This window comes from Centroberyx gerrardi, chromosome 11, assembly GCF_048128805.1.
Source record: "Centroberyx gerrardi isolate f3 chromosome 11, fCenGer3.hap1.cur.20231027, whole genome shotgun sequence".
NCBI lineage: Eukaryota > Metazoa > Chordata > Actinopteri > Beryciformes > Berycidae > Centroberyx > Centroberyx gerrardi.
The window spans coordinates 28,251,403-28,271,744 of NC_136007.1; the positions used below are offsets into that span (position 1 = coordinate 28,251,403).

The window sequence follows — 20,342 nt, forward strand, 5'->3', positions numbered from 1 at the left end:
GCGCACACATTGTGAAATATTAAATACTTAAGAGGAGAATAATATGAGATTTTTCTGGAGTTTGTACACACTCCCAAATTCAAAAGCCAAATCATTATGGCTGGAATTTAGCCTGCTTGTTGATGTCAGGCATTATGTGTGTCAATAAGTAAGAACGCATTGTTAATTATGAATATCCTCCTCGTGCTTTGTAGATGTTTGCCTTATGTAAAGTGTTACCGCTGCGATCCTCATTTTAATCTACAGGAAATTAATCAGTTCGGCATGTATAAACCGGCAGCTGCAGTTTCAAATTTGTAATCTGCTCTCTGATATTTCCCCAGCTTCTCATATTCTAATTTTCTGAGCCTCCCATTAAAAAGTCTGTCCCTGGCAGGTTCCCACCCCCGTCTGGCTTTCCAGCTGTACGCCTCTGTGCCGCTGTCGAAAAAAATCTCCAAAGCTGTTTACTTGCGGCGATAAACAAGATAGATATCAAAGTGCTCGAGATGATTGCGAAGATTGCTGCCTGTGATCCAGGGGCGAAGCGGCGCCCGTCACTCGAGGGTTGGCGTCTATTGCGTGGAAACCACCGCAGCACCAGGGCGCACCGTGTCCAGGGCGGTTATTGACCTCTTTTAAGAAGGACAAGTTGGATGAAAGGCCACGCAGCAGCCCGCATTAAGGAATGTATTAAGGAACTTTACAGTTTAAAGCAGCCCTCTTATCAGATTTCAAATTTTCCTCTATTTATATACATAGATGGTTAAAGGCGATTAATGCAAACGATCAAATATGATTTAGTTTGAAGAGTTAGATTTAAGGATACTGCATTTTTTAAAAATCTCTCCATATTTCACACGCACTTTCAGACTAACTCCAGTCAACGCATCACAACTGGACTTGCTCTTGATTGGCTCCCCTCACTAAACAGTTGCTAAAATCGGTCCAAGCAGGCCAGTTTGCAGCATTTGAACTGACACACCCACTGGGAATCCTCCACTCAGCAGGTTTACCTCATTTGAATTAGAGCTGCTGTTGTTGGCCAATCAGGGTCCAGTATTCTGACTGTTCTGCCTGTGAGGACTTAGTCTTCAAATTAATTTAATAAATACCTTAAATACCTCAAAGGGGCATTAAGTAAGCTCATTTTCACAATAGAGCAGAGATCCAACAGAAATTTCAGCACCTGATGAAGTAATTGTTGAGTCATTGGTATTCATCAACAACCCTATCCACCCCCTGCAGGTGTATTGTGGTCATTTCGTGCTATGGAGCAGGAGAAGCCTTACTTATTTCACCTTTAAATGCTGGAGTAAATTAGACAACATCAAGGGTAACAAATAGACAGCTCCCAAATGTGCGCACAAAGGGTGAGCTTCCAGAGAGAATATGGTCTGAATGTTGCATTCCTATTGACGAATCTGGCCCAGAATGAGCGGGAGGTGTTTAGACCCAAACTCTCCTGTTTAGCAGTCAGCCAGCCAACTCGGAGTCTAATAGGTGTTGCCATGGCAGGAGGCGTCTGTGTGGAATGAGTAAGTAATAGCACTGTCTTAGCTCAAGTGGCTCGCGCTGCCTCTCCACTTTCCCTCTGCAACAGCAGCGGAGCCCACAAAGAATCGGAGAATCCGGACTCGCATTATTGCCGGTTACTGCTGCACTGCTCCTCCATTTGCCAGCTCTTTCATTAATCAGCTTTAGTACTTGTTCAATGGCGAGCCCGATTCATGTCGTACTCCCACGGGCATTGCTTCATCCCATCTCATTTGTAGTGCAAAAATTAGCCGGAGTCAGTGAAATGGATCATCTGATTAAAAACATTGGTGCTATACAATACGCAAGCTCTCTCAGAAGATGTTGATGAATATGGAGTAGCTTTTTATAAGCTGCTGGTGAATGTAGGTAATGAATATGAATGCGAGTATCGCTAATCAGTGTTGCATCCATACCAGGCAGCAGTGAATGTAGCGTAAGTAGTTGTGCGATACAATAATGCTCTAATTATCACCTCTTATGATCACTGTATTTGCGAGCTGTAGTGATCAAGTAGCAACTGGGTCACCTCATTTAGTCTCGTTGAGTCTAAGGGAACCGGTATTAAGTTTCCCACATCAAAGGCAACACGCTAGATCTGGTTTATTTCCAAAGTGTTACATTTTTTAGTTTCATCCTGGACGGCGCCGTATCAGATAATTACTGTACTTTCTGTAATGTGAATGTGATGATGAAATAGCAAACTGGCAAATACAATAACAAGAAACGATGTTTAAAGTAGTAATTTGCATGATCCTAGTTTCTTTTTAACTTTGGCAACATCTTTGGTGCTCAGCGCTCACTGCTGTGGTGTTTCTGCACTGCACTTCCCACAGATCACCTGTCAATCAAACAGTGTGGGCGGAGCTTGGATTTTCTGTTGATGCAGTTTGAGTTTCTCTTTCTTTGTCTGTTCAGCCATGGTGGCTATCACTGCTCATGCTAACTACCCAGTTCTTCTTCTGTTCATTCCAAACAAACTGGAAACATAAAACACAATGTAAAAACTTTCATGAACTGGATATAGCTTGAATCACATTGTTATTATAGCAATCAGCGATAGAGTGGAAGCAAACATTTATTTAAATGAAAATGTCACAGATTAAATACTTTTAAGATATGGATAATTTTGAGTATGGTAATAGAATATTCTTACTGGTAATGGTTGAATCCATATTGTGTTATATCAATTGGTGAAAGAGAATAGCAAAATGGAAATGTATTTATGTGAAAGTGTCATGGATTATTATTTTAAACTCAGTGGCAAATGATTAATTTTAATGAGCGTAGTTAAGTCATTGTCCCAGTTTTCACTTGGTAAATATTTTCAATAGCAAACTGAGAATGGTCCTTGAAGGTAACAATATTAAAATAAAGATTCTGTTGGTGCTGTATCCCTGCTGGCTTAAGAAGAGGAGACAGCCTCAGTTGAAAGTCAATCGCTTTCACAAATCATGGATGAGCGGTCGATGCGCTGTGCGCAGGTTAGCGTGGCAAATGGAAACACCGCAGCAAGAGTTCAAAATTTTCATCTGTCAAAGAAATAAATGGAGGGATCTGGAAGATGTTGCAGCGGCCCAAAACTTTCAACTGAATGCAAATGAGACACTCAAGAGAAAATAGTATTTAGGTAATATTCTCAGTGAGTTTTTCTGAAGAGGTGATCACATGGTGGAAATAGTAGCACGGCTTCTTCCTGTAAACATGGCAAAGTCATTAGTTTCCCTAGAGCTTCGCCTGCTGGGAGAGCATGATCTCACCCAATACTGGCACTCACATCTTCATAACCAGAGTGACAGTCTTTGGCCAGTACTGTCTCTCCCTATAGTTATTTATTGGCAATACTGTGTTAATACTGCATGTAAACTATGTGCCCAGAGTCCATGAGCACTTACAAATCCTTTTGTTTTGCAATTTAGCCATCAGCCAGTCTATTTATTCATGATTTGGCTTGGAGACTCAAGGCAGACAAACAGAAGCCAAATATGTTAATAATTCATTTCCATATCGCATTTCATGAAAATGAGAACACCAGATCGATAATCTCCATTGCCTCTGCATGTCCGTGGATGAGTGGTTTGTCTCCCATCATGCATCATGGCAAGAGTCGGGTGTGGCACTGTGGTCGAATGACAAAAATCACTATGACTGGGAGGGAAGCCATTTCCAATGTTTTGGGGCTTTTTTTCCCTGTATGCTATTTTGCAATTCTAACAGCAAAGCCACTTTAATAGCACATGTCTTAGACCCAAATTATAATTCTAAAATTTGATGTGTTTATTTGACCAGCCTCGTGGTTTAAAGTGGAATTCTACTCAGCCATTTGAGTAGTATTCCAGTAGTAAGAATTGATATATGATCTTGCCTCATCCAGGACAGTCCTGTCAATATCTGTGAGCGTAAACAGAGATAAAACAACTGAAACCAGTGATGTCATCGAGATACTAAATACACAACGAAAGCAAAACTGAATTTATGGAGCAGAGGTCAAACAAGCTTAACTCTACATTATCAGTTATGAACCAGAAAATGTGCCTTCATCCTCAGAAAATCCCCCTTGCAAGCTCTCTGTCACCTTTAACATCGCTCCCAGATTCATTCTCCATGGAGCAACTCTAAGGCAAAGAGAATTTCACAATAAGATCAGATGACTATATCACTTTAGGAGTATATTTAATTTGTTACTAATGTTAAAGATATGGCAATATAACGCATCATTAGGTGTGTGTCTGTAAAGATTTTCACAAAGCATGACTGCAGACTGAATTAGGACACTTTGGGAATATAATTATTAATGATTCTCCAGAAATGCCCTGTGTAATGAACTGTAGACATGACTTTCATAGAAAGCTGCATACAGTCATCTAAAGTAACCGTCGCGCTGTCATCTCCATTCATCTCTGCCATTGATTCATCTGTGGAATTGCTTCTGCCATGACGCCATGCGAGGACTACTGTACACGGAGGGGCGTCCACCTCCGACCTCGCACATAAATCATCCCTCTCTAATAAAATTGACTCATCCCCGTCCTTTTCCCTCGTTATTTTCCGCAGGGTCAAGGCGAAGAAAGGGGTGAACCTGCTCCAGCCCAAGTCGAAGAGCGCCCAGTGGAAGGTGGACTGGGAGGTGCAGTCCGGCGCCAAGCATTCCATCACCACCATCGACGTGAACAAGAACAAAGCAGTGAAACAGGGGTAAGTCAACAGCCCTAGGCCTAAACACACTGCATCTGTCTAACCAGCTACCACGGCTGCAGCTGTTGATTCTTGCCCTCTCTCCTGCTGCACAAAGAAAAGGATATTTGTCTTCTCCGGCAATGGACAAAAGGTCTCCAAAAGGTTTCCGTCTGCGTGGTAATCGGAGGTTACTCTCTGATTAAAGGCTGCTTTTTCAAACTACATCCCAGACGTTGTAAATGCCCCAGCAGCTGCAGAAATGACAGTAAAATACAGCTTTGGCCCGCTGCATTCACTAAAGCACCTTTCGCTTCATAGCAGAAAGTTAAAGGAATGGCGATGTTATCTGCTCGGTCTCACTGCCTCTGGTATTAATTTGGAGAGAGGAATGAGATGATTTTGACTGCCAACATTAAGATACCTTAGATGCGATCTTGTCGTCAAGCAGCAATAATTGCGCCAAGTTCCTCACAATGGTAAAAACACTCAAGGTCTGCTTGTGCCCACACTTGCAAGTGATTATCACACACCCACCCACAGTCCTGCAGTGTCTTACTGAACAATAATTTACTTTATCTGGCCAAAGTAGCAACATCGTGCAGCAGCACTTGATTCTCTGCTAAATACAACATTATGGGAATGGTGAAGCTGCAGCTGCGACTGCCATGTGATTTGCAACCTTGATGCGGTCTAAAATGTATCGCCTACTAATGCATGTGTTGGCTGGGTTATAGGAATGTGGCCTAAATGATTTTACTGGAAAGTGAAGCCGTTGAGCTAAGCGTGCAGAGGCGGTCCTCCCTCTCCACACCTCTCCTTCTCCCCTTCACTCAGACAGATGCATGCACATTAGCACAGTGAGTATCGATCAAACTTTGTCGGAGGGTATTTACAAGGTTCGAGTTTGTACCCAAAACACCGGCCTGCCATTGAGCCAGAGCTAGACTAGTTCCACTGGGGCAAGGCGACAACAAAATAGCCACCATAAATCATAATATGTGATACACTCAATTCATTAACAAATGAGGCATTAGGAGATTGGGCTGCTTATCCTAAGCCTCAGAGCTATTTAGCAACTGCCGATCTAAATATTGGCACCCCTATGGATTCCCTATGACTTTGGAGGAGAAAGAGAGTGGCCAAGGGATGGAAAGAGACAAACAGTGTCCTTACCTGAATAAGAGATCCACCATTCCCTTTTTGTTTACTTCTTAGCGCCTTAGCGGCAGCCTTTCTTGCTATATTTAGTGACCCATGTCAAGTAATCTTTGCCACCCTGTCACCATGTGGGAAATGTCCAGTAGGGGGTCAAGCATGGATGAAGAAACAGCGTGTCATGCCACATTTTGTCAAAAACCCAGTCAATTCTGTGACTACCTTAAGCGAAACAATAGGTTTCCAGGTTGAAGTTCCAAAGCCACAGAGAAATTCTCTGTAACATGTTTTGATGCTTTATTCCCATTAAATTGATTGAATATGAACATGAAATCCTTTTACATTTAGTGGTTTAGTTCTAAAAAGCACACCTCTTCACTTTTGGGACATTTTCTTGTGCTACAAAATTGGTTCATAAGACATTTATTTGGGATTTTTGGTCTAAGCCTACACAAAATATTGTTGTTGGGTTGTTTTTAATCAAAGTGCAGTAGAATTTCAAGAAATTTAAGCGAAAGTATAAAATTCCAATAAGAAGAAAATATACTTTCCAAAAGTGTTCACCTTTTCACTCACTTGGGCTATAATGTCTTACTGGCAAAAAACATTTCATAACATCTGTTATTCATTCTTCATCTTTACTTAATAAGAAGACATTTTGAATACATTTTTGTTTCAAATTGCTCTAATTTTACCTGTTTGTCAGTGAGACAATATAGTCCAAATGAGAAAAGGGGGTGAACACTTTTGCAAGATTGTTCCATAATTGGAATTTTATACTTTCACATATTTCTTGAATTGAATTTCTACCCAATCCCAAATAAATGTATTTTCTACTAATTTAGTAGCACAAGGAAATGTGCAAAAAGGTCATAGTTACTGGATTTCTTCAGAAAGTCACTTGATCAACTTAGTATACTTACCAAAATCACTTTAGCATACACTGTTACATGATAGTAGGCCATTACCTAAAGTAAGAAGACTGACCTTTTAGTAATCGATAGTTGTTAATGTTTTTTATTATATAAGCCGTAGATTCATACATTTTAAAAAATTAAACATCTTTAATTCAATATAGCTGATGTAGCCAGGTTTATTTTTGGTGAACAACTACATATTCATCCACTGCAGTGATTTTTAGCTGTATACAGTCTCCCACCACCTTCACTTGCTATGGAAACAAAGAAAGGAGTCCCTGGTAATTCAGAACAGTACTTTTTTGTATGTCACATTTAGTGTTGATTTCACCAATCTTCTCCACAAAACTTCCAGTTAGCCACATAACATTACTTGCCATTTAGCTTTAGAGCTGGTACAAGTTATTTTTTTCTCCCTTTTTATGTTATGCTAGCAGTACCTGAAATGGGCCGGTACTCACCGGTACTGAGTACCGGCACTTCTGATTTTTGTCCACGTGAGTACCCTTATTTCTTATTCCGTACCGCCACCTCCTGGTACGCCTTAGTTGAAAGAAGAGAGTATCTCCGTGTGAAAAAAGTGCGCCATAGACTTGATAGGGCTTCATTTAAGCAGACAGCATCCTACAGACTGAAGGCAGCGCTCCGCTCACACACGGAGTCAAACTGCAGCCGAAAACAAAGCTGCATAGATCACGTGAAGAGGTGTCACTCTGGCCCTAAATTAAATAGCCTCTTGTAATTACTTGTAATTACATTCTGATACAAGACTTTGTGGGCAAAACAACAAATACATTTATATTGTGAGCAGAGTGATGCCTCTTCACTTGATCTGATGGAGCAGAGCAGTCAGTGGAGCACAGGGCCGTTAAAGTGTCAATCATGAAGAAATTCATGGTAATCAAATGCCAATATGTCCAATCAACACTACTGGTCAGGTGCCAATAGAGAGAGAAAAGAAAATAGAGGATGTGCAAGCACAAATGAAAGCTATGTTAAAATATGTCCAAGACACATGCGATGCTCATGTCATGCAACTGCTGAATTAGGGTACTGGCACCTTTTTTGGTCCAATTCAGGCACTGTATGCTAGTTGCCTACTATCACTCAGCATAGTGTATGCTAAAGTGTTAGCATGGAGCACCAGTGCCATCAATCTACTAAGAACACATGAATGATTTTGGTGTCCATGTTCTCACTACTTAACAGCTAAGTTAAACAATAGGACACTCTCCTAAAAACTTGATGTATTTCTTCAATAGCTAGCTGAGCGATACTGACAGAATCCACTTTGTGCTGAGTCTGTGCTTTTTTCCCTCTGCTACCAAGCGTTTAACAGCTAGACTCCCTGCAGCTTTCTTTTTGATTATATTGCTGTACTTCCAAAGCCATTCTCTACCTTGTTTGAGTGGATGAGGGAGCTTATACTGTAGGACTAGGGAGGATATTAGCTGGGGGATGTGTTAGTTTATGGAGTAGCTGCAGGAAAGCTAACTGTTAGCTGTGCATTAGTAGAAAAAAAAACATGAAAATGTCGCAAGGTGGATTCTACTGCCTACTGTTGCTGAAATATTTTGAAGGTAAGACAAAGTAATAGGTACCATTTGCGAATGTGTTGGCGGAACTAAATAATTTTCAAATCAATATGTCATGTCTGCGAGCTTTCCTGTCAGAGTTAAATGAAAGTAACAGTTTTTAAAGGACAAATTTGTCTAGCAGCCTTAGACTTTAGCCAAAAAACAACAACTGTATTGTCTATTCTCAAGCCATTTCACCATTTCATTCCCCAATCACCCAGTTAAGAGCAGTAATATGGAGGATTCCATCAATCACAACACATCCTCTAAGCTCAATCATTCTCATTCATATCTGCTTTGTGTTGGATTTGTGATGCAGCAAACAGGTTACAGGTCATATCCATTCCTCCGTGTTGTCAGGGATTCCTTGGTTGTCATGACAACATGCAGTCGGTAAAGGTTTAATTCACGTATTATTCTGGCTTCTTAGGCTTAGGCCCACTTTTCACCTATGACCGATTTACAATGTGAATGCACGTACCGCCCACTCATGTTCAAAAGGTGAACTACATCAAAGAATTAAGTTTTAGAGCATGTTTGTATCATGTCATGATATTGGCATCCCATCTGCTACACCACCCCTAAGCTTCACCCCCCAGGCATCATAATGCGTCTCATTGGTGACCAGGGAAACTGAGGAAACGAGATGACACTGTTTTCTGTTAGGGGCACATTGTTGATCTCGTCATCATTCTTGGTTCAGTATCCCAAATTGCTTCTTCATCATATAGCAGTCTCGTCCGTGTTGGAATTCCTCTAAATATTTTCCATTTCCAACCCTCCATCTGGAACTCAAAACTGTTTAATTCTAATGGCAGCTTGTTGATGTCACCACATGAATGCATTATTGATTGTGGTCAATGGGTTCCAAATTATGAATAATGTTCTCGAAAATGCTGTGGCATTACCGGTGTCGCAGTCAGGACAACAGAAAAATCCAATTTAATATAGGCTGGCTCTTGGTTAACAATAATTCTATGTTAAACAAGGGTTGCAGCAAGCACTGGAGTCTTAGCTGAGTATGTCAGTGCCCATTCATAAGTGCCAATATTGATTCCTAACAAAAACTTAGGCAAGGCAGCCCTAGACTTAGAAGTACTCCCTTTTCCAAGCCGCACCATTAGACTTGCTCTCCACTGATGCTTGCCACTTTAGGGGCTGCATGACAAAGAAAATGTTCTTCAGCACAAAAGATTTTCTGTGTGTGTGTTAGGGGGGTGGGATGCTAGCACAAAGGATTCCACAGTTTGGGGAAAATCTTTTATTACATTGAATGTGCAATTTAATTTGTAGGTGAGCAGCTTTTCACATCATGTTTTAGAGGCCCGCTCAAACACCTTCCTATTTGATTAAAAAAACAACAATTTAAAACCCCTTGTGGTGTGGAAAGGGCAGTAGTCAATATTGCAATTGCAGGGTTTTTTTCTTTTTTTCAGCCAATAGAACCACTTTTTTTGTTTGCTTTGTTTTGTTTTTCGCCAGCAAAGAGCTGTGCTGAATGGCCAAACCCGGCGCTCGTGTGTGTCTGTGCTCACCAGAAAGGGAATATATTGCTCTTGTGCTTTTTTTTGACTCCCTAATCTGTTAAAAATCCCAAATAAATGCATTTTAAATATTTTATGAAAAGGAAATGGGCAAAAAGTGAAACGATAAATATTCAAGGGTTCAGTGTGAAAGGGGACATCGGAGAGATTTCAGCCAAAAATGAGTATTATAAATCATTGGAAAGCTCTTAATTGTTGGGCAAAAGAACACATTTGTAGCCATAAAAAAATGAAAATAGTCTCAAACTGTACATTAAATTTGTTGTGAAAAGGCATAACTGTGCACTTAATAGGTTTTTATCAAATATCAGCTTTTCTGAATGTTAACCTCTGTAAAAGTACATCTGGCTTCTATGTTATATTTAGAATTTTTAAGTTAAAGTTGGGAAAATGTCACTTCTGCCTCTTTCACTCTAAAGCCTCAGTTTATTATAGTCAGTGCAGCGTAGGCCTAGATGACTTCACCACTAGGCTTTCCTGCCACCTAAGAGCTCTTTTATCAGAGCTAGGAAATGCCAGCAAAGGCCAACAGCTGATTTATCCTGTGTTTCAAGGCTTAAAAATATGTCTTTAACCTGTCTCCTGCCCCTGTATCTACTGCAACACCTCCCCCTCATGACTGAAGTAAGGTTAGGTGCAGTGTATGTTTTGAGTGTAGTCATACTGTAGAAGATAGACTTCATCATGCACCACCCTCAACACTACATCTTTTAACTGTTTTGTTAGATAACTCTGCCTTGAAGCTGGTTGATCCATTGAACTCTCCCTATTAATCAGTTCAAACAGGACTCTGATCAAAGGATGAAATCCCCCCCGAGCTCCTAAGCAGCCCCAAGCAACAGCTTATAAAATATATATTTTGTGCTATACAGACAGCACATCATTAACCTAATGGAAACCGGGCCGGATATACTTGAGCACGTTTACTTCCTCCTCTGTCTGCTTTGTATAAGGAGACAGCGGAGGAGGTTTTCACCTCCCATTAAATAAAATGCACTTGTCCAGTTTTGAAATAGAAGACAATGGAGAAATTGTGCAGGAAAAACTCACCAAAAATGCTCCCTCTTAAATAGTGATGGCAGAGCGATGATTTATTTTTTTCTCCACAACCTTAGGAGCTGGACTCGAATGACATTAATTAGTGAGACACGTACATAATTTAGTGTTTTGACGAAAAGGTCATCCTAAAATCCCATTGAGATATATTAAAGAAGTATAATCTCACAAAAAAATAGCAAGAAAGACAGAACAACGGAGAGGAAAACTTTGTTTCAGAAGTTCTTCCGACAACTCAAAAAGTCTTAGAAATATGTGAGCTGTGGTTACACTTGTTGTTTCAATGCTTCTTCTATCACCCAGTCACCAAAGGTCACATTAAATATCAGCTCTCGACACAGAACAAATCAGGTTTTTGCCCACATTGCTATCGGATCTTCAAAACCAGATAGGGAAATTTCAAGCTCGCATTGTGATCAGAATTCTGCGTAGTCTGGACGCAATGCAGCCACAATATGCATACAAGCAACGTAAAGAGATAGAGACAGAAAGCAGGGAAGAGGTAATGCCATACAGATATTCAGTGGTAGTGTGGACATACAGAGATGTGATCTCTAGAGTCAGATTTCAGAAATCACGTCAAAATGACAAGTGTAACCATAGCCCCTGCTATGAAATGTAGAGCAGACATGAAACCAATTCAATTTGGATTTCTCTCGCTTTTTTGGAAATGTATGCTTTCACATACTGTACATTTCTACAATTTCCTCTTCACCTTGATAAAAAAGCATTTCTCGCACAGACCTCCGAACCCACCCCAAACCGCAAAGAAGCGCATTTTTAAAATCCTTTTTGTAACTTTTCTCCGAGTCAATGTGGAGACAGTCGTGGGGGGGGGGGGGGGGGGGGGGAATGCTCTATTGAGCGGCTACACGTGTACTCACCCAGTGGGCCATATTGATGTCTGCTTTAGCGTGCCACAGATAGAAGGGGGTGTCTGTTTTCAATGAGTGATGTCGAGACAAATAGGCCGAGATCTCATCACGATGTTCCTGAGAGGAACCTTTCGTGAGTGCAGGATCATATAGATAGGTTGATCCAGTCTTCATTACGGGGCACTCAAACTGAATGGTGGATGGAGCTCTCCTTTTGCGGAGGGCAGATAGAGAGCACTTCAGTTTCAGTTACAGGTGAGGTTGGGGTGTGATCATTCTTGTCAGCAGTGGAGATTTAATTTGCCCCCTCGCCACCAGCGAGTAGGTTTCATGTTGGGCTCGTTGAGCTCGAGGATTACTAGTCCAACAGGCAGGATTTTCATAACAGTAAAACTATTATCAGTTCCACAGTTACAGCACTGGCACAACTATGATAGCAAAGTGGAGATCCCAGCCATACTCCTTGGGATTTATGCAACAGAGAAAGAAGCAACCGAGAGAATCAGGGTATGCTCAAAAATTTCATTTGCACAGCTATCAGAACAATCAGGCTACCTACTGAAAGCTATTGATTGGTTAGAAGCAAATCTGTGGCCACTGCAATTACGGTTGTTTGAAAGCAAGAGGCAAAACAAAATTTGCAATCTCCTTGCACCAGCTCTGCACTGGGGCTTGGAAAGAGGAGAAGAAAGGGGGCTGTCAAGATTAAGAAGCAGTGATTGTTTATTGACAAGACCTGCACACAGTATCAATTCAGAGACAATCACCGATTCATTTGTTGCATAGGATAGCTCCATTAGAGTAAGCAGGAATGCAATTACAAAACCACCTAAATGCTGTCATCTCTGTAACGCCATTCCCATGCATATGTCTATATATGTATATGAAAATAAAAAAGTGTAGTGATAGTGATAGGTGATATTAGCTTTTTTTGAATGAAACACAAAAAAAATCGTATTGTCATTAACTGCGAAAGAATTTGGGCAACCTAAACCACTAATCATAATGAGACTATAGAAAGATGTCAATCATACTACTAATCATAATGACTGGACTATAGAAAGATGTCAGACAGTCATTCCTCCAATCCTTATGCTCCAGGCTGTAAATGGCACACCATGATCTATAGGATGCTGTAGCCATGTCAGCTGTCTTGTATCTGTCAGGAAGCCTTAGATCCAACAGCAGATTGAGGGAGCTGTGAAGCCCCATGTTGATTGCATGAAATGTTATGATGGTGCCCTTTCACCAAAGACGGTGGCTGACAACTTTTGTGTGAGCTGTATTCAATGTGTAACATTGACCACACTCCAGCCGTGCACTAGGCACTGGCTTATACTCTTAAATCCTCTCTGGAAGGCTCATTGGACATTGATTCAAGGACCTGACAAGAATTGTAGACTACCTTAATCTGTCTTTTAAATTGTGTTAAATTAAATTCAGCTCACAGCTCACAGAAAAGAGTATCAGAGTGACACTCTTTTCTGAAGGTGATCTCCCCTGTATATTTCATTGTACGCCGCCTGTGTCTTTTTATTTTATGTCTCATAAAAAGAGGTGGCCTCAGATACGGTATGTGGATGTAGAGGATCACTTTGAATATAGAGCACATAACAAAATGCTCAAGAAGATGATGATAAGAAGCAAAAAAAACAGCAAGCAAATTAAAACAAACTGAGGCAAGAAGAGGAAATAAAGAAATAAAGAAATATGTTCTGGTAGTTATTGTGGAGACTACATAAAAAAAACATATTTTCAGCTACCGTCTAACATATCTACTCAGCCTGCCTCTAAAGCCTTTGGCTAGTGTGTTCACATCTCTGGGCCATAATGAATACAAGAATTTTTTTTCAAGGGTGAAATAAGGAACATTTTAAAAAAAAAAATAGCTGCAGAGCACTGTGTCCATGTCTCACTAAATGGCACATTTAATAATTAAACACAGTCCTGACAACTACTTAATTATCACAAATGAATGCATTGGCAGAATTTGGTGCTGTGTCCCGCTGTGTTTTTTATGAACATGCTGCTGTCGATGATTGGGTTTCAATTTTGGCTCTGTTGTGTTTGTTTGTTTTTTTTTATGTCCTGGCAGGGATATACTGGGCAATGTTGAGGTGATGCAGCTGGACTTCGAGATGGAGAACTTCACCAGCCTATCGGTGACCAGAAGGATCAACTGGAACATCGACTACAAGGGGCAGAACCCGCCTCCCGACTCGGAGAAGGTCGTGACGGAGTTGACGGTGGTGCAGAGGGACATTCAGGCCATCATTCCTCTTGCCATGGTGAGTGACTTGTGTCGTCACTGGCTGTGTTTACATGCACAGTTAAGGTCATGACCGGTTAAGGTCTTTTTCGAATTCAGCTGTTCACATGAACCTCTGTTACCCTGTGATTGCCGCAAATAACCCAAAAGAGCTGAAACATCTGGTTCCAGAAGTAAATTAAATTTCTAAAAACTAAATTTCCCATAGAGAAATTGACTGTTAGTCTTTTAAATTTAAATGGTTTACTGTAGACTTACCATGAGCTACCAGATGGTGAAATGACTATATACAGTATGTTCCTGTAGAAGCCGTCAGTCAATCTGATTTCAACTTTGTTGTTAAGAAATTGTGTTTTATTCCAGAGTTCCCTGTGAAATACTACCCACAAGCTTTAGCGAGTTCCCACCAGTCGGAGAGGTCGCTGTTACCATAGAAACATCACGCACAAAGTTGTGCATGGTTGGTAGCCAGACCAGAGTGAAGTAATGTTAGTCAGCCATCAAGAATCATTATAAATCAGTAATCGCCATTCTGTGACTATATTCTATTATTAAATGTTTTTGTATTATTGTTGAAAATGAGGGAAAGGCAGTTTGGTTCAAAGCGTAAAACTCTTTATATGTGGATTTTCTGAAATGTCTATGGACAAAATGAATGGGAAATTTACTTCCAGAACCAGGGCCACTGAAAAAGGGGACGGGCTCGTTACAGCTCTATTGACAGAATATTCCCACCCACAGATAGAACAGTCCGTCAGTGAAAATGTATGAAAAGGTTCGGCAGACACCCGCCGTCTTTGACTGAGCAGGAGGTAACTTTCTAATATAGGCTAAAGACATGATGGTCTCAATAGTAAGCGCAAGTACTCCTTCCCGCCATGTTCTGTTTTGTTCACATCAAAATGTACCCACAATGCTGTGCGAGTCTGAGTTTGCGCAGATGGCGAAAACCAAAAGTGAAAGGAGTAAGATGTTTCCATGTCAATATGGGAGTAAACCAGGCATCTTAACCAGGTTACTCATAAGCAGAGTATGAAATCACCTGGGTTATTATTTATGGCGTTTACATGCATCGACCCAACACCAGGCTATTTGAGCAAGAGGGAATTCTCTGTGAATGTAGAGACTTAACAGGGAGACTTCTGTCTGCAGGGAAATTGTAGCTCTAAGTAACAGCTCACTCACGATAGCCTGCACTTGTAATATATCTTGTAAAGAACATCAGACACCCTGATGTATTGTCATTAAGAATACACTTAATCAACACCTACACTCTGAAGATGATTTGCTGATTGTTAAGAAAGCCAACCAAGTCCCAGCACAGAACACTTAAGTGTCTATTACTCTTTTAATCGCGGCTCTTCTCCCTGCCTCATGAAAGGCGGCAATTAGTGAGGGTAGTAAACAGATTATGGGAACAAAGGGAAATTAATCAAGCAAAAAGGTGCTGAGTACCTCAGGCCAGGCCTTGGGTCCTTAGTTCCTCTCTCGTGGCCTCACCTCGCTCACTTGGTGGAGGGGAACCCAATGAAAAAGTCCAAACCCACATGATATTTGCCCATTAAAATTTACCATGCGGGGTAAATGTTAAAGAAGGCCAGGTCTGGGTCCAGGGGGCGTGTTGAGGTGGGATTCTTATGGCACCCACTCAATCAGCAGGCGCAGTGCTTCCATTAAAAAAACATCAGGAACACTGGACTTTATGAATGTCTTCCTTCATTTAATGTGGCATTATGTGGTTTTCTGTCTCATGCAATCGACAAACACATTACATAGTGGTTTTAGTGAGAAAAGCAATCCAGCGCTTGGGGTGGGCAAAGGTCATGCTCGCAGCTGTGAGAAACTGACTTTGCAAAAAGTACAATGAGGTAATTGATCAGCAACATACATATTGATGTTCAGGCTCCATACTGTTCACATTGGGTGGGAACTAGACTATGAAATAACACTGTGACTATGAGAGAAGACAAGCCATAAATGACTATGAGATAAGACATGAATATGACAAATTATTTTGTAATAGTAATAATGTATAAAATCAACATGGTTAAGATTTGGAAATTAGATTTGATGACTGCTAAACTGATGTTTCAGCTTTTAAAAGCTAGTGTATTCAAAACCTAAAAGGTTTTGGCAAAACAATAAGTCTTATATATCTATACATATTTGCTGCATTATAGCTGTTTTGCACCTAAATAAATTCTTTATAATATCCTTGAGCTGCACTTATAACTTTGCGCGCTGCTTATCGGCTGCAGCATGAGGCCCTCTCCCTATCTCCCGTCCCGTTTACGTTTGACATTGACATGTGTCTCGTATCCAGATTGTGTCCAGATTCGTTTTAGCTGGATTCCATTTCCAAATGGAAATCGCGTTGCTCTCTCCCTCGCAAAAACACAGATCGTTGTCTACGTTGTCATCTTAAGACAATAGATATACCATGGACAACAGCTGAGGACAATGCTCCGCAGCTGTTGTCATCACTATTAATAGTTTCATTGGATGAAATTGACAGCAGACGCCTGATGTTGCCTAGTAGTTTTTCAGCTCCATCTGAACACAATCCGCACACCCAGGACTTGTGTTAATGCCAGGTGTAAAGGCAGATCATCTGATCATCATCATCATTATTATCAGTTTCAGTGGACGGCAAATTTGAAGGACAGCTATTCCCTATCATTGCAAAGATAGACCTGGCTACATTAGTATTCAGGGTGTGTGTGTGTGTGTGTGTGTGCCACAGATAGAAAGGGAAAGGGGGGGGGGATCACCGCAGACTCAGGGCAGTCGGTTCATGCAGCAAGGCAGCTTGATCAATTGAGAAAGTTTTCGCACCACGGGAATTCTCCCAGTGCTCCCAATTAGTCTCTAAAGCATTGTTGACATTGTTCAATGATATAAATAGTCATGATTCACTTCAAAACAAAACTTGAGACCCTCCAATTCAGGTAAACTCAAACCCCCTCATTACTAGCCGAGTCGTCAGAAGGCACAGTGGGAGGGGTGCATGGCGTCTGGTGGAAAAAGTGAGGAATTATAACAGGCGTGCTCACCCTATAAGCTTTTATCATCTGCAACTTTATTGTTTTTTGGGGTTTTTTTCAATTGTGAAGGACTCCTGCAGGTAGGTCACCTGTGGGCGCCTGGGAAGGAGGGATTTGATCCATATCCTCCAATCCTACTCCACTCAAAGCTTGGCTTCTTGACTAATTGGACTGTAAATATTATAGACCACCGAAGTGCCGTTGTCATTTCAGGACTCCTGTATCAGGTCTGGTTCTTTCTATTTTTCGCTGATTTGTGGTTCCAGTTTACCAATCACGGGAGCCATCTATGTTAGAACATCAAATGCTGAAATGCTAAGCCAGTTAATGCTAATGATTTTTAATTTTTTTTTAATTGTGGCTTAAAAACTGGTTTTAACACATAAAGAAATCCAGATTAAATCCACAGATCTGAAGCAGAATAGTCAGTGTTGGCGTCGGATGTAGTTAGAGGCAGTCGTTTTCCAACCCTATTCATTTTCCCATTAGTCCGCCAAGGCGATGGAAACTGAAATCCCTTATTTGGGCTGGAGATTTACCTCATGCTTGGGCGATCTATGAAAGCAAAAAGTGGAAGCTGGCGGTCCAGTCCACTCATCAGCAGGAGTGATATAGTTGAACAGTGCCAACACCCAGGACACGTGATTGAAAGACTGAAAAAATGTGCTTTCCAACTTCATCATTACTGACGGCAAGCTGTCAAGACGCTCAGTGGAGGGCCGTGAAGTGGCAAGGCCGTCCATTCACTGTTTCAACCTGACATGAATCTTAATGAGGTAAATTCATAGTATACGTCATACTGAGCAGTATTAAACTGATGTAAGTCATATGAAGATAGGGTTTTTTGAGGGAAAATAGCATCCATTATTGCTTTTCTAAAACATAGAATTGATTTTTGTTTTCATTATTGGTGATTTGCCTTATTGTGATGATGACTGACTGGATGTCACAGTTTACCCTCCTTTTTCTTTACCACTACATCACTGCTAATGACTACCCATAAAACACTTTGGTCACTAGGCAACTGCTTTTCAAGTCTGAAGAGTGGCCTCTGTAGGAATACTACCAATGTCTGTAGGAGCAAATTGATAAGAATGAACACTGACAATAGTGCTTGCCTTAGTTGCAATGGTCTGTTTTGAATAAGCCAATAGTGTTTAACCTCCCCTGCATAATGTGACTTTAATTGCACTCTGTGCTATTTTAGTGTGAAATGAATAATTAAATCTAAACCGTAATTGGTAGTTTGTAAATGAGGAAAAACAGGAGCTATATGATGAATTGCTCCGGCTGCTATGAAAGTTGAGTTTCCAGTGCCCACCCGTCTGGATCTGGCCCTGTAGCAGGTGCTCATCTCTTGGCCTTTCACAAGAGCACGACGAAGTGCTGTGGTACAAAAGTCACATTTTCATGTTTAACATCAGAATGTAATGACCATGGAGAATGCGGCCTCTGTGTATTTTCAGAACCAGCCGCTGTGTCTCGAGGACTTTGTTTGAGGAGGAAGGTCCTGGCCACTCGGGTCAAGGGAATGTAGCAGTTAGTTACGAGATGCCAATAGCCGAGGAATAGTAAAAGAAATTGCAAAAGGTATTTCATGCATTGTAAGCTATGTCGTCGCTGTATGCTGCGACTGGATGTGATGCACATCCTTTCGATTCTTTTACTGGAGAATAATTGTCATTGTGTAAGGAAAGGGGCAGATGTGAACCAAACCAGCACTTTTCAGCTACTGCTGTACACCCACTGACAGCTTGTAAGAACACATCAGCATTTTCAGAATCTGCTGATACAGAGAGGTGGGAGGGGAGTCTGTCTTAAAAAACACAAACATGATGCATTTTCTGTTAGAAAGCAACGCAGATGAAGGTCCAGGGTGGATCCCCAACTCTTGATTGAGGAACATGTGAACATGAAGGGTAGAAAAGGAAGGAAGGGGGGCTGGTAATGGAGCAGCGGGGGAAGAAAGAAAGAAAGAGATGGAGGGGAGGGGGAGAAGTCACAGGTTTGTCTGCCAACTAAGGCTGACCTGCTGCAATTGGGGAGAGGAAGGGAGGAAGGGAAGGGCGGAAGTACTAGTAGATTTACAGTGTGGAAGGTGACAGAGTTCCAGGAGGATGTGGTTAAATCAAGCCTGGGCCTTATCTCACAGTCTGGGCCTCTACTGGCACCCAGCCACTGAAGCCCTCTTTCACGAGGCGTCCTTATTAGTTCGAGTGAAGAGAGCTGAAGAAGGTGGAGGGAGGAAAACAGGAAGGATGATGCTGAGCAGTCGGGGGGGGGGGGATACGCTGGATTGCCAGCTCCATTACCCATTCTCTACCACAGTAGCTACCAGATGTTAAATAAAAAATGGTGTTTTCTGTTGGAGTCACGCCACGCCACATTTCCACTTGTATATATTTGTGCACGCATAAAGATACACATACGCATCTGGTAAAATGTAGTGTTTACGTTATTCAAAAGCAGGTGGAAGTGGTATTAGTTGAGCACTTCAGTTTCATAAACTAATTAATCTCGCTTGTCAAACCAAGACCCTGTGGGCCATCCCAGCAGGGCCAGAGAGTAATGCATTACATGTAATGGGATGACAGTGATCTGATTGCAAAATTATGGGTAATTGTAATCTGTAAACACCGTAACCAGATTAGACAAAATAGGGAATTATTTGTTGAACCACTGAAACGCAGAGACATTTAGATTGTGAAATCATAGACACAAACATCATTTTCCACATCTTGGAATAATAGCTGAGAATTATCATGATCATGACAACTATGCCATTCTGTAAATTGGAATAAATTGTTGGTTTTACTGCATATTATATGGATTTTGGAGTCAATCCAGAACTATCCAAAAGTGATCAGATTACACTACTGGGTTCCAGTGGATTACATTACTGATTGCAATTTTAAGCAGGCAATCAGGAATCCGTAACAAATCACATTTTGAGAGTAAAACCTAAATGCCAAACAAGGCCTGCAGATCATATCAGTATACAGCAGTTGTGTGCTGCTAATACAATGAGTGTGATCGTGTATATTTACCCGACAGTTTTCTTATTATATATCTCAATTAATGTAGTGTTATAGAATTTATCTTGTAGACCTTATCCCTGTGGCATCCACTACGATCCCAGCTAAAAAGAATGGAAAATAATAAAATCACAATGATCCATGAAGTGTTATACAAACAGGCAGGGCCTTCTGATGA

At 41.1% G+C, this 20,342-nt stretch overlaps 1 protein-coding gene across 2 annotated transcripts in view; it reads left to right on the forward strand.

The window, feature by feature from the left end:
- tmem132e (transmembrane protein 132E) overlaps window positions 1–20,342 on the forward strand; it is a 321,617-nt gene that overhangs the window by 268,761 nt on the left and 32,514 nt on the right. For both annotated transcript variants that reach the window (XM_071915145.2, XM_071915144.2), the window contains exons 3-4: window positions 4,570–4,710; window positions 13,912–14,104. In XM_071915145.2, the coding sequence (XP_071771246.1) occupies window positions 4,570–4,710; window positions 13,912–14,104 (334 nt within the window). The remainder of the gene's footprint in view (window positions 1–4,569; window positions 4,711–13,911; window positions 14,105–20,342) is intronic.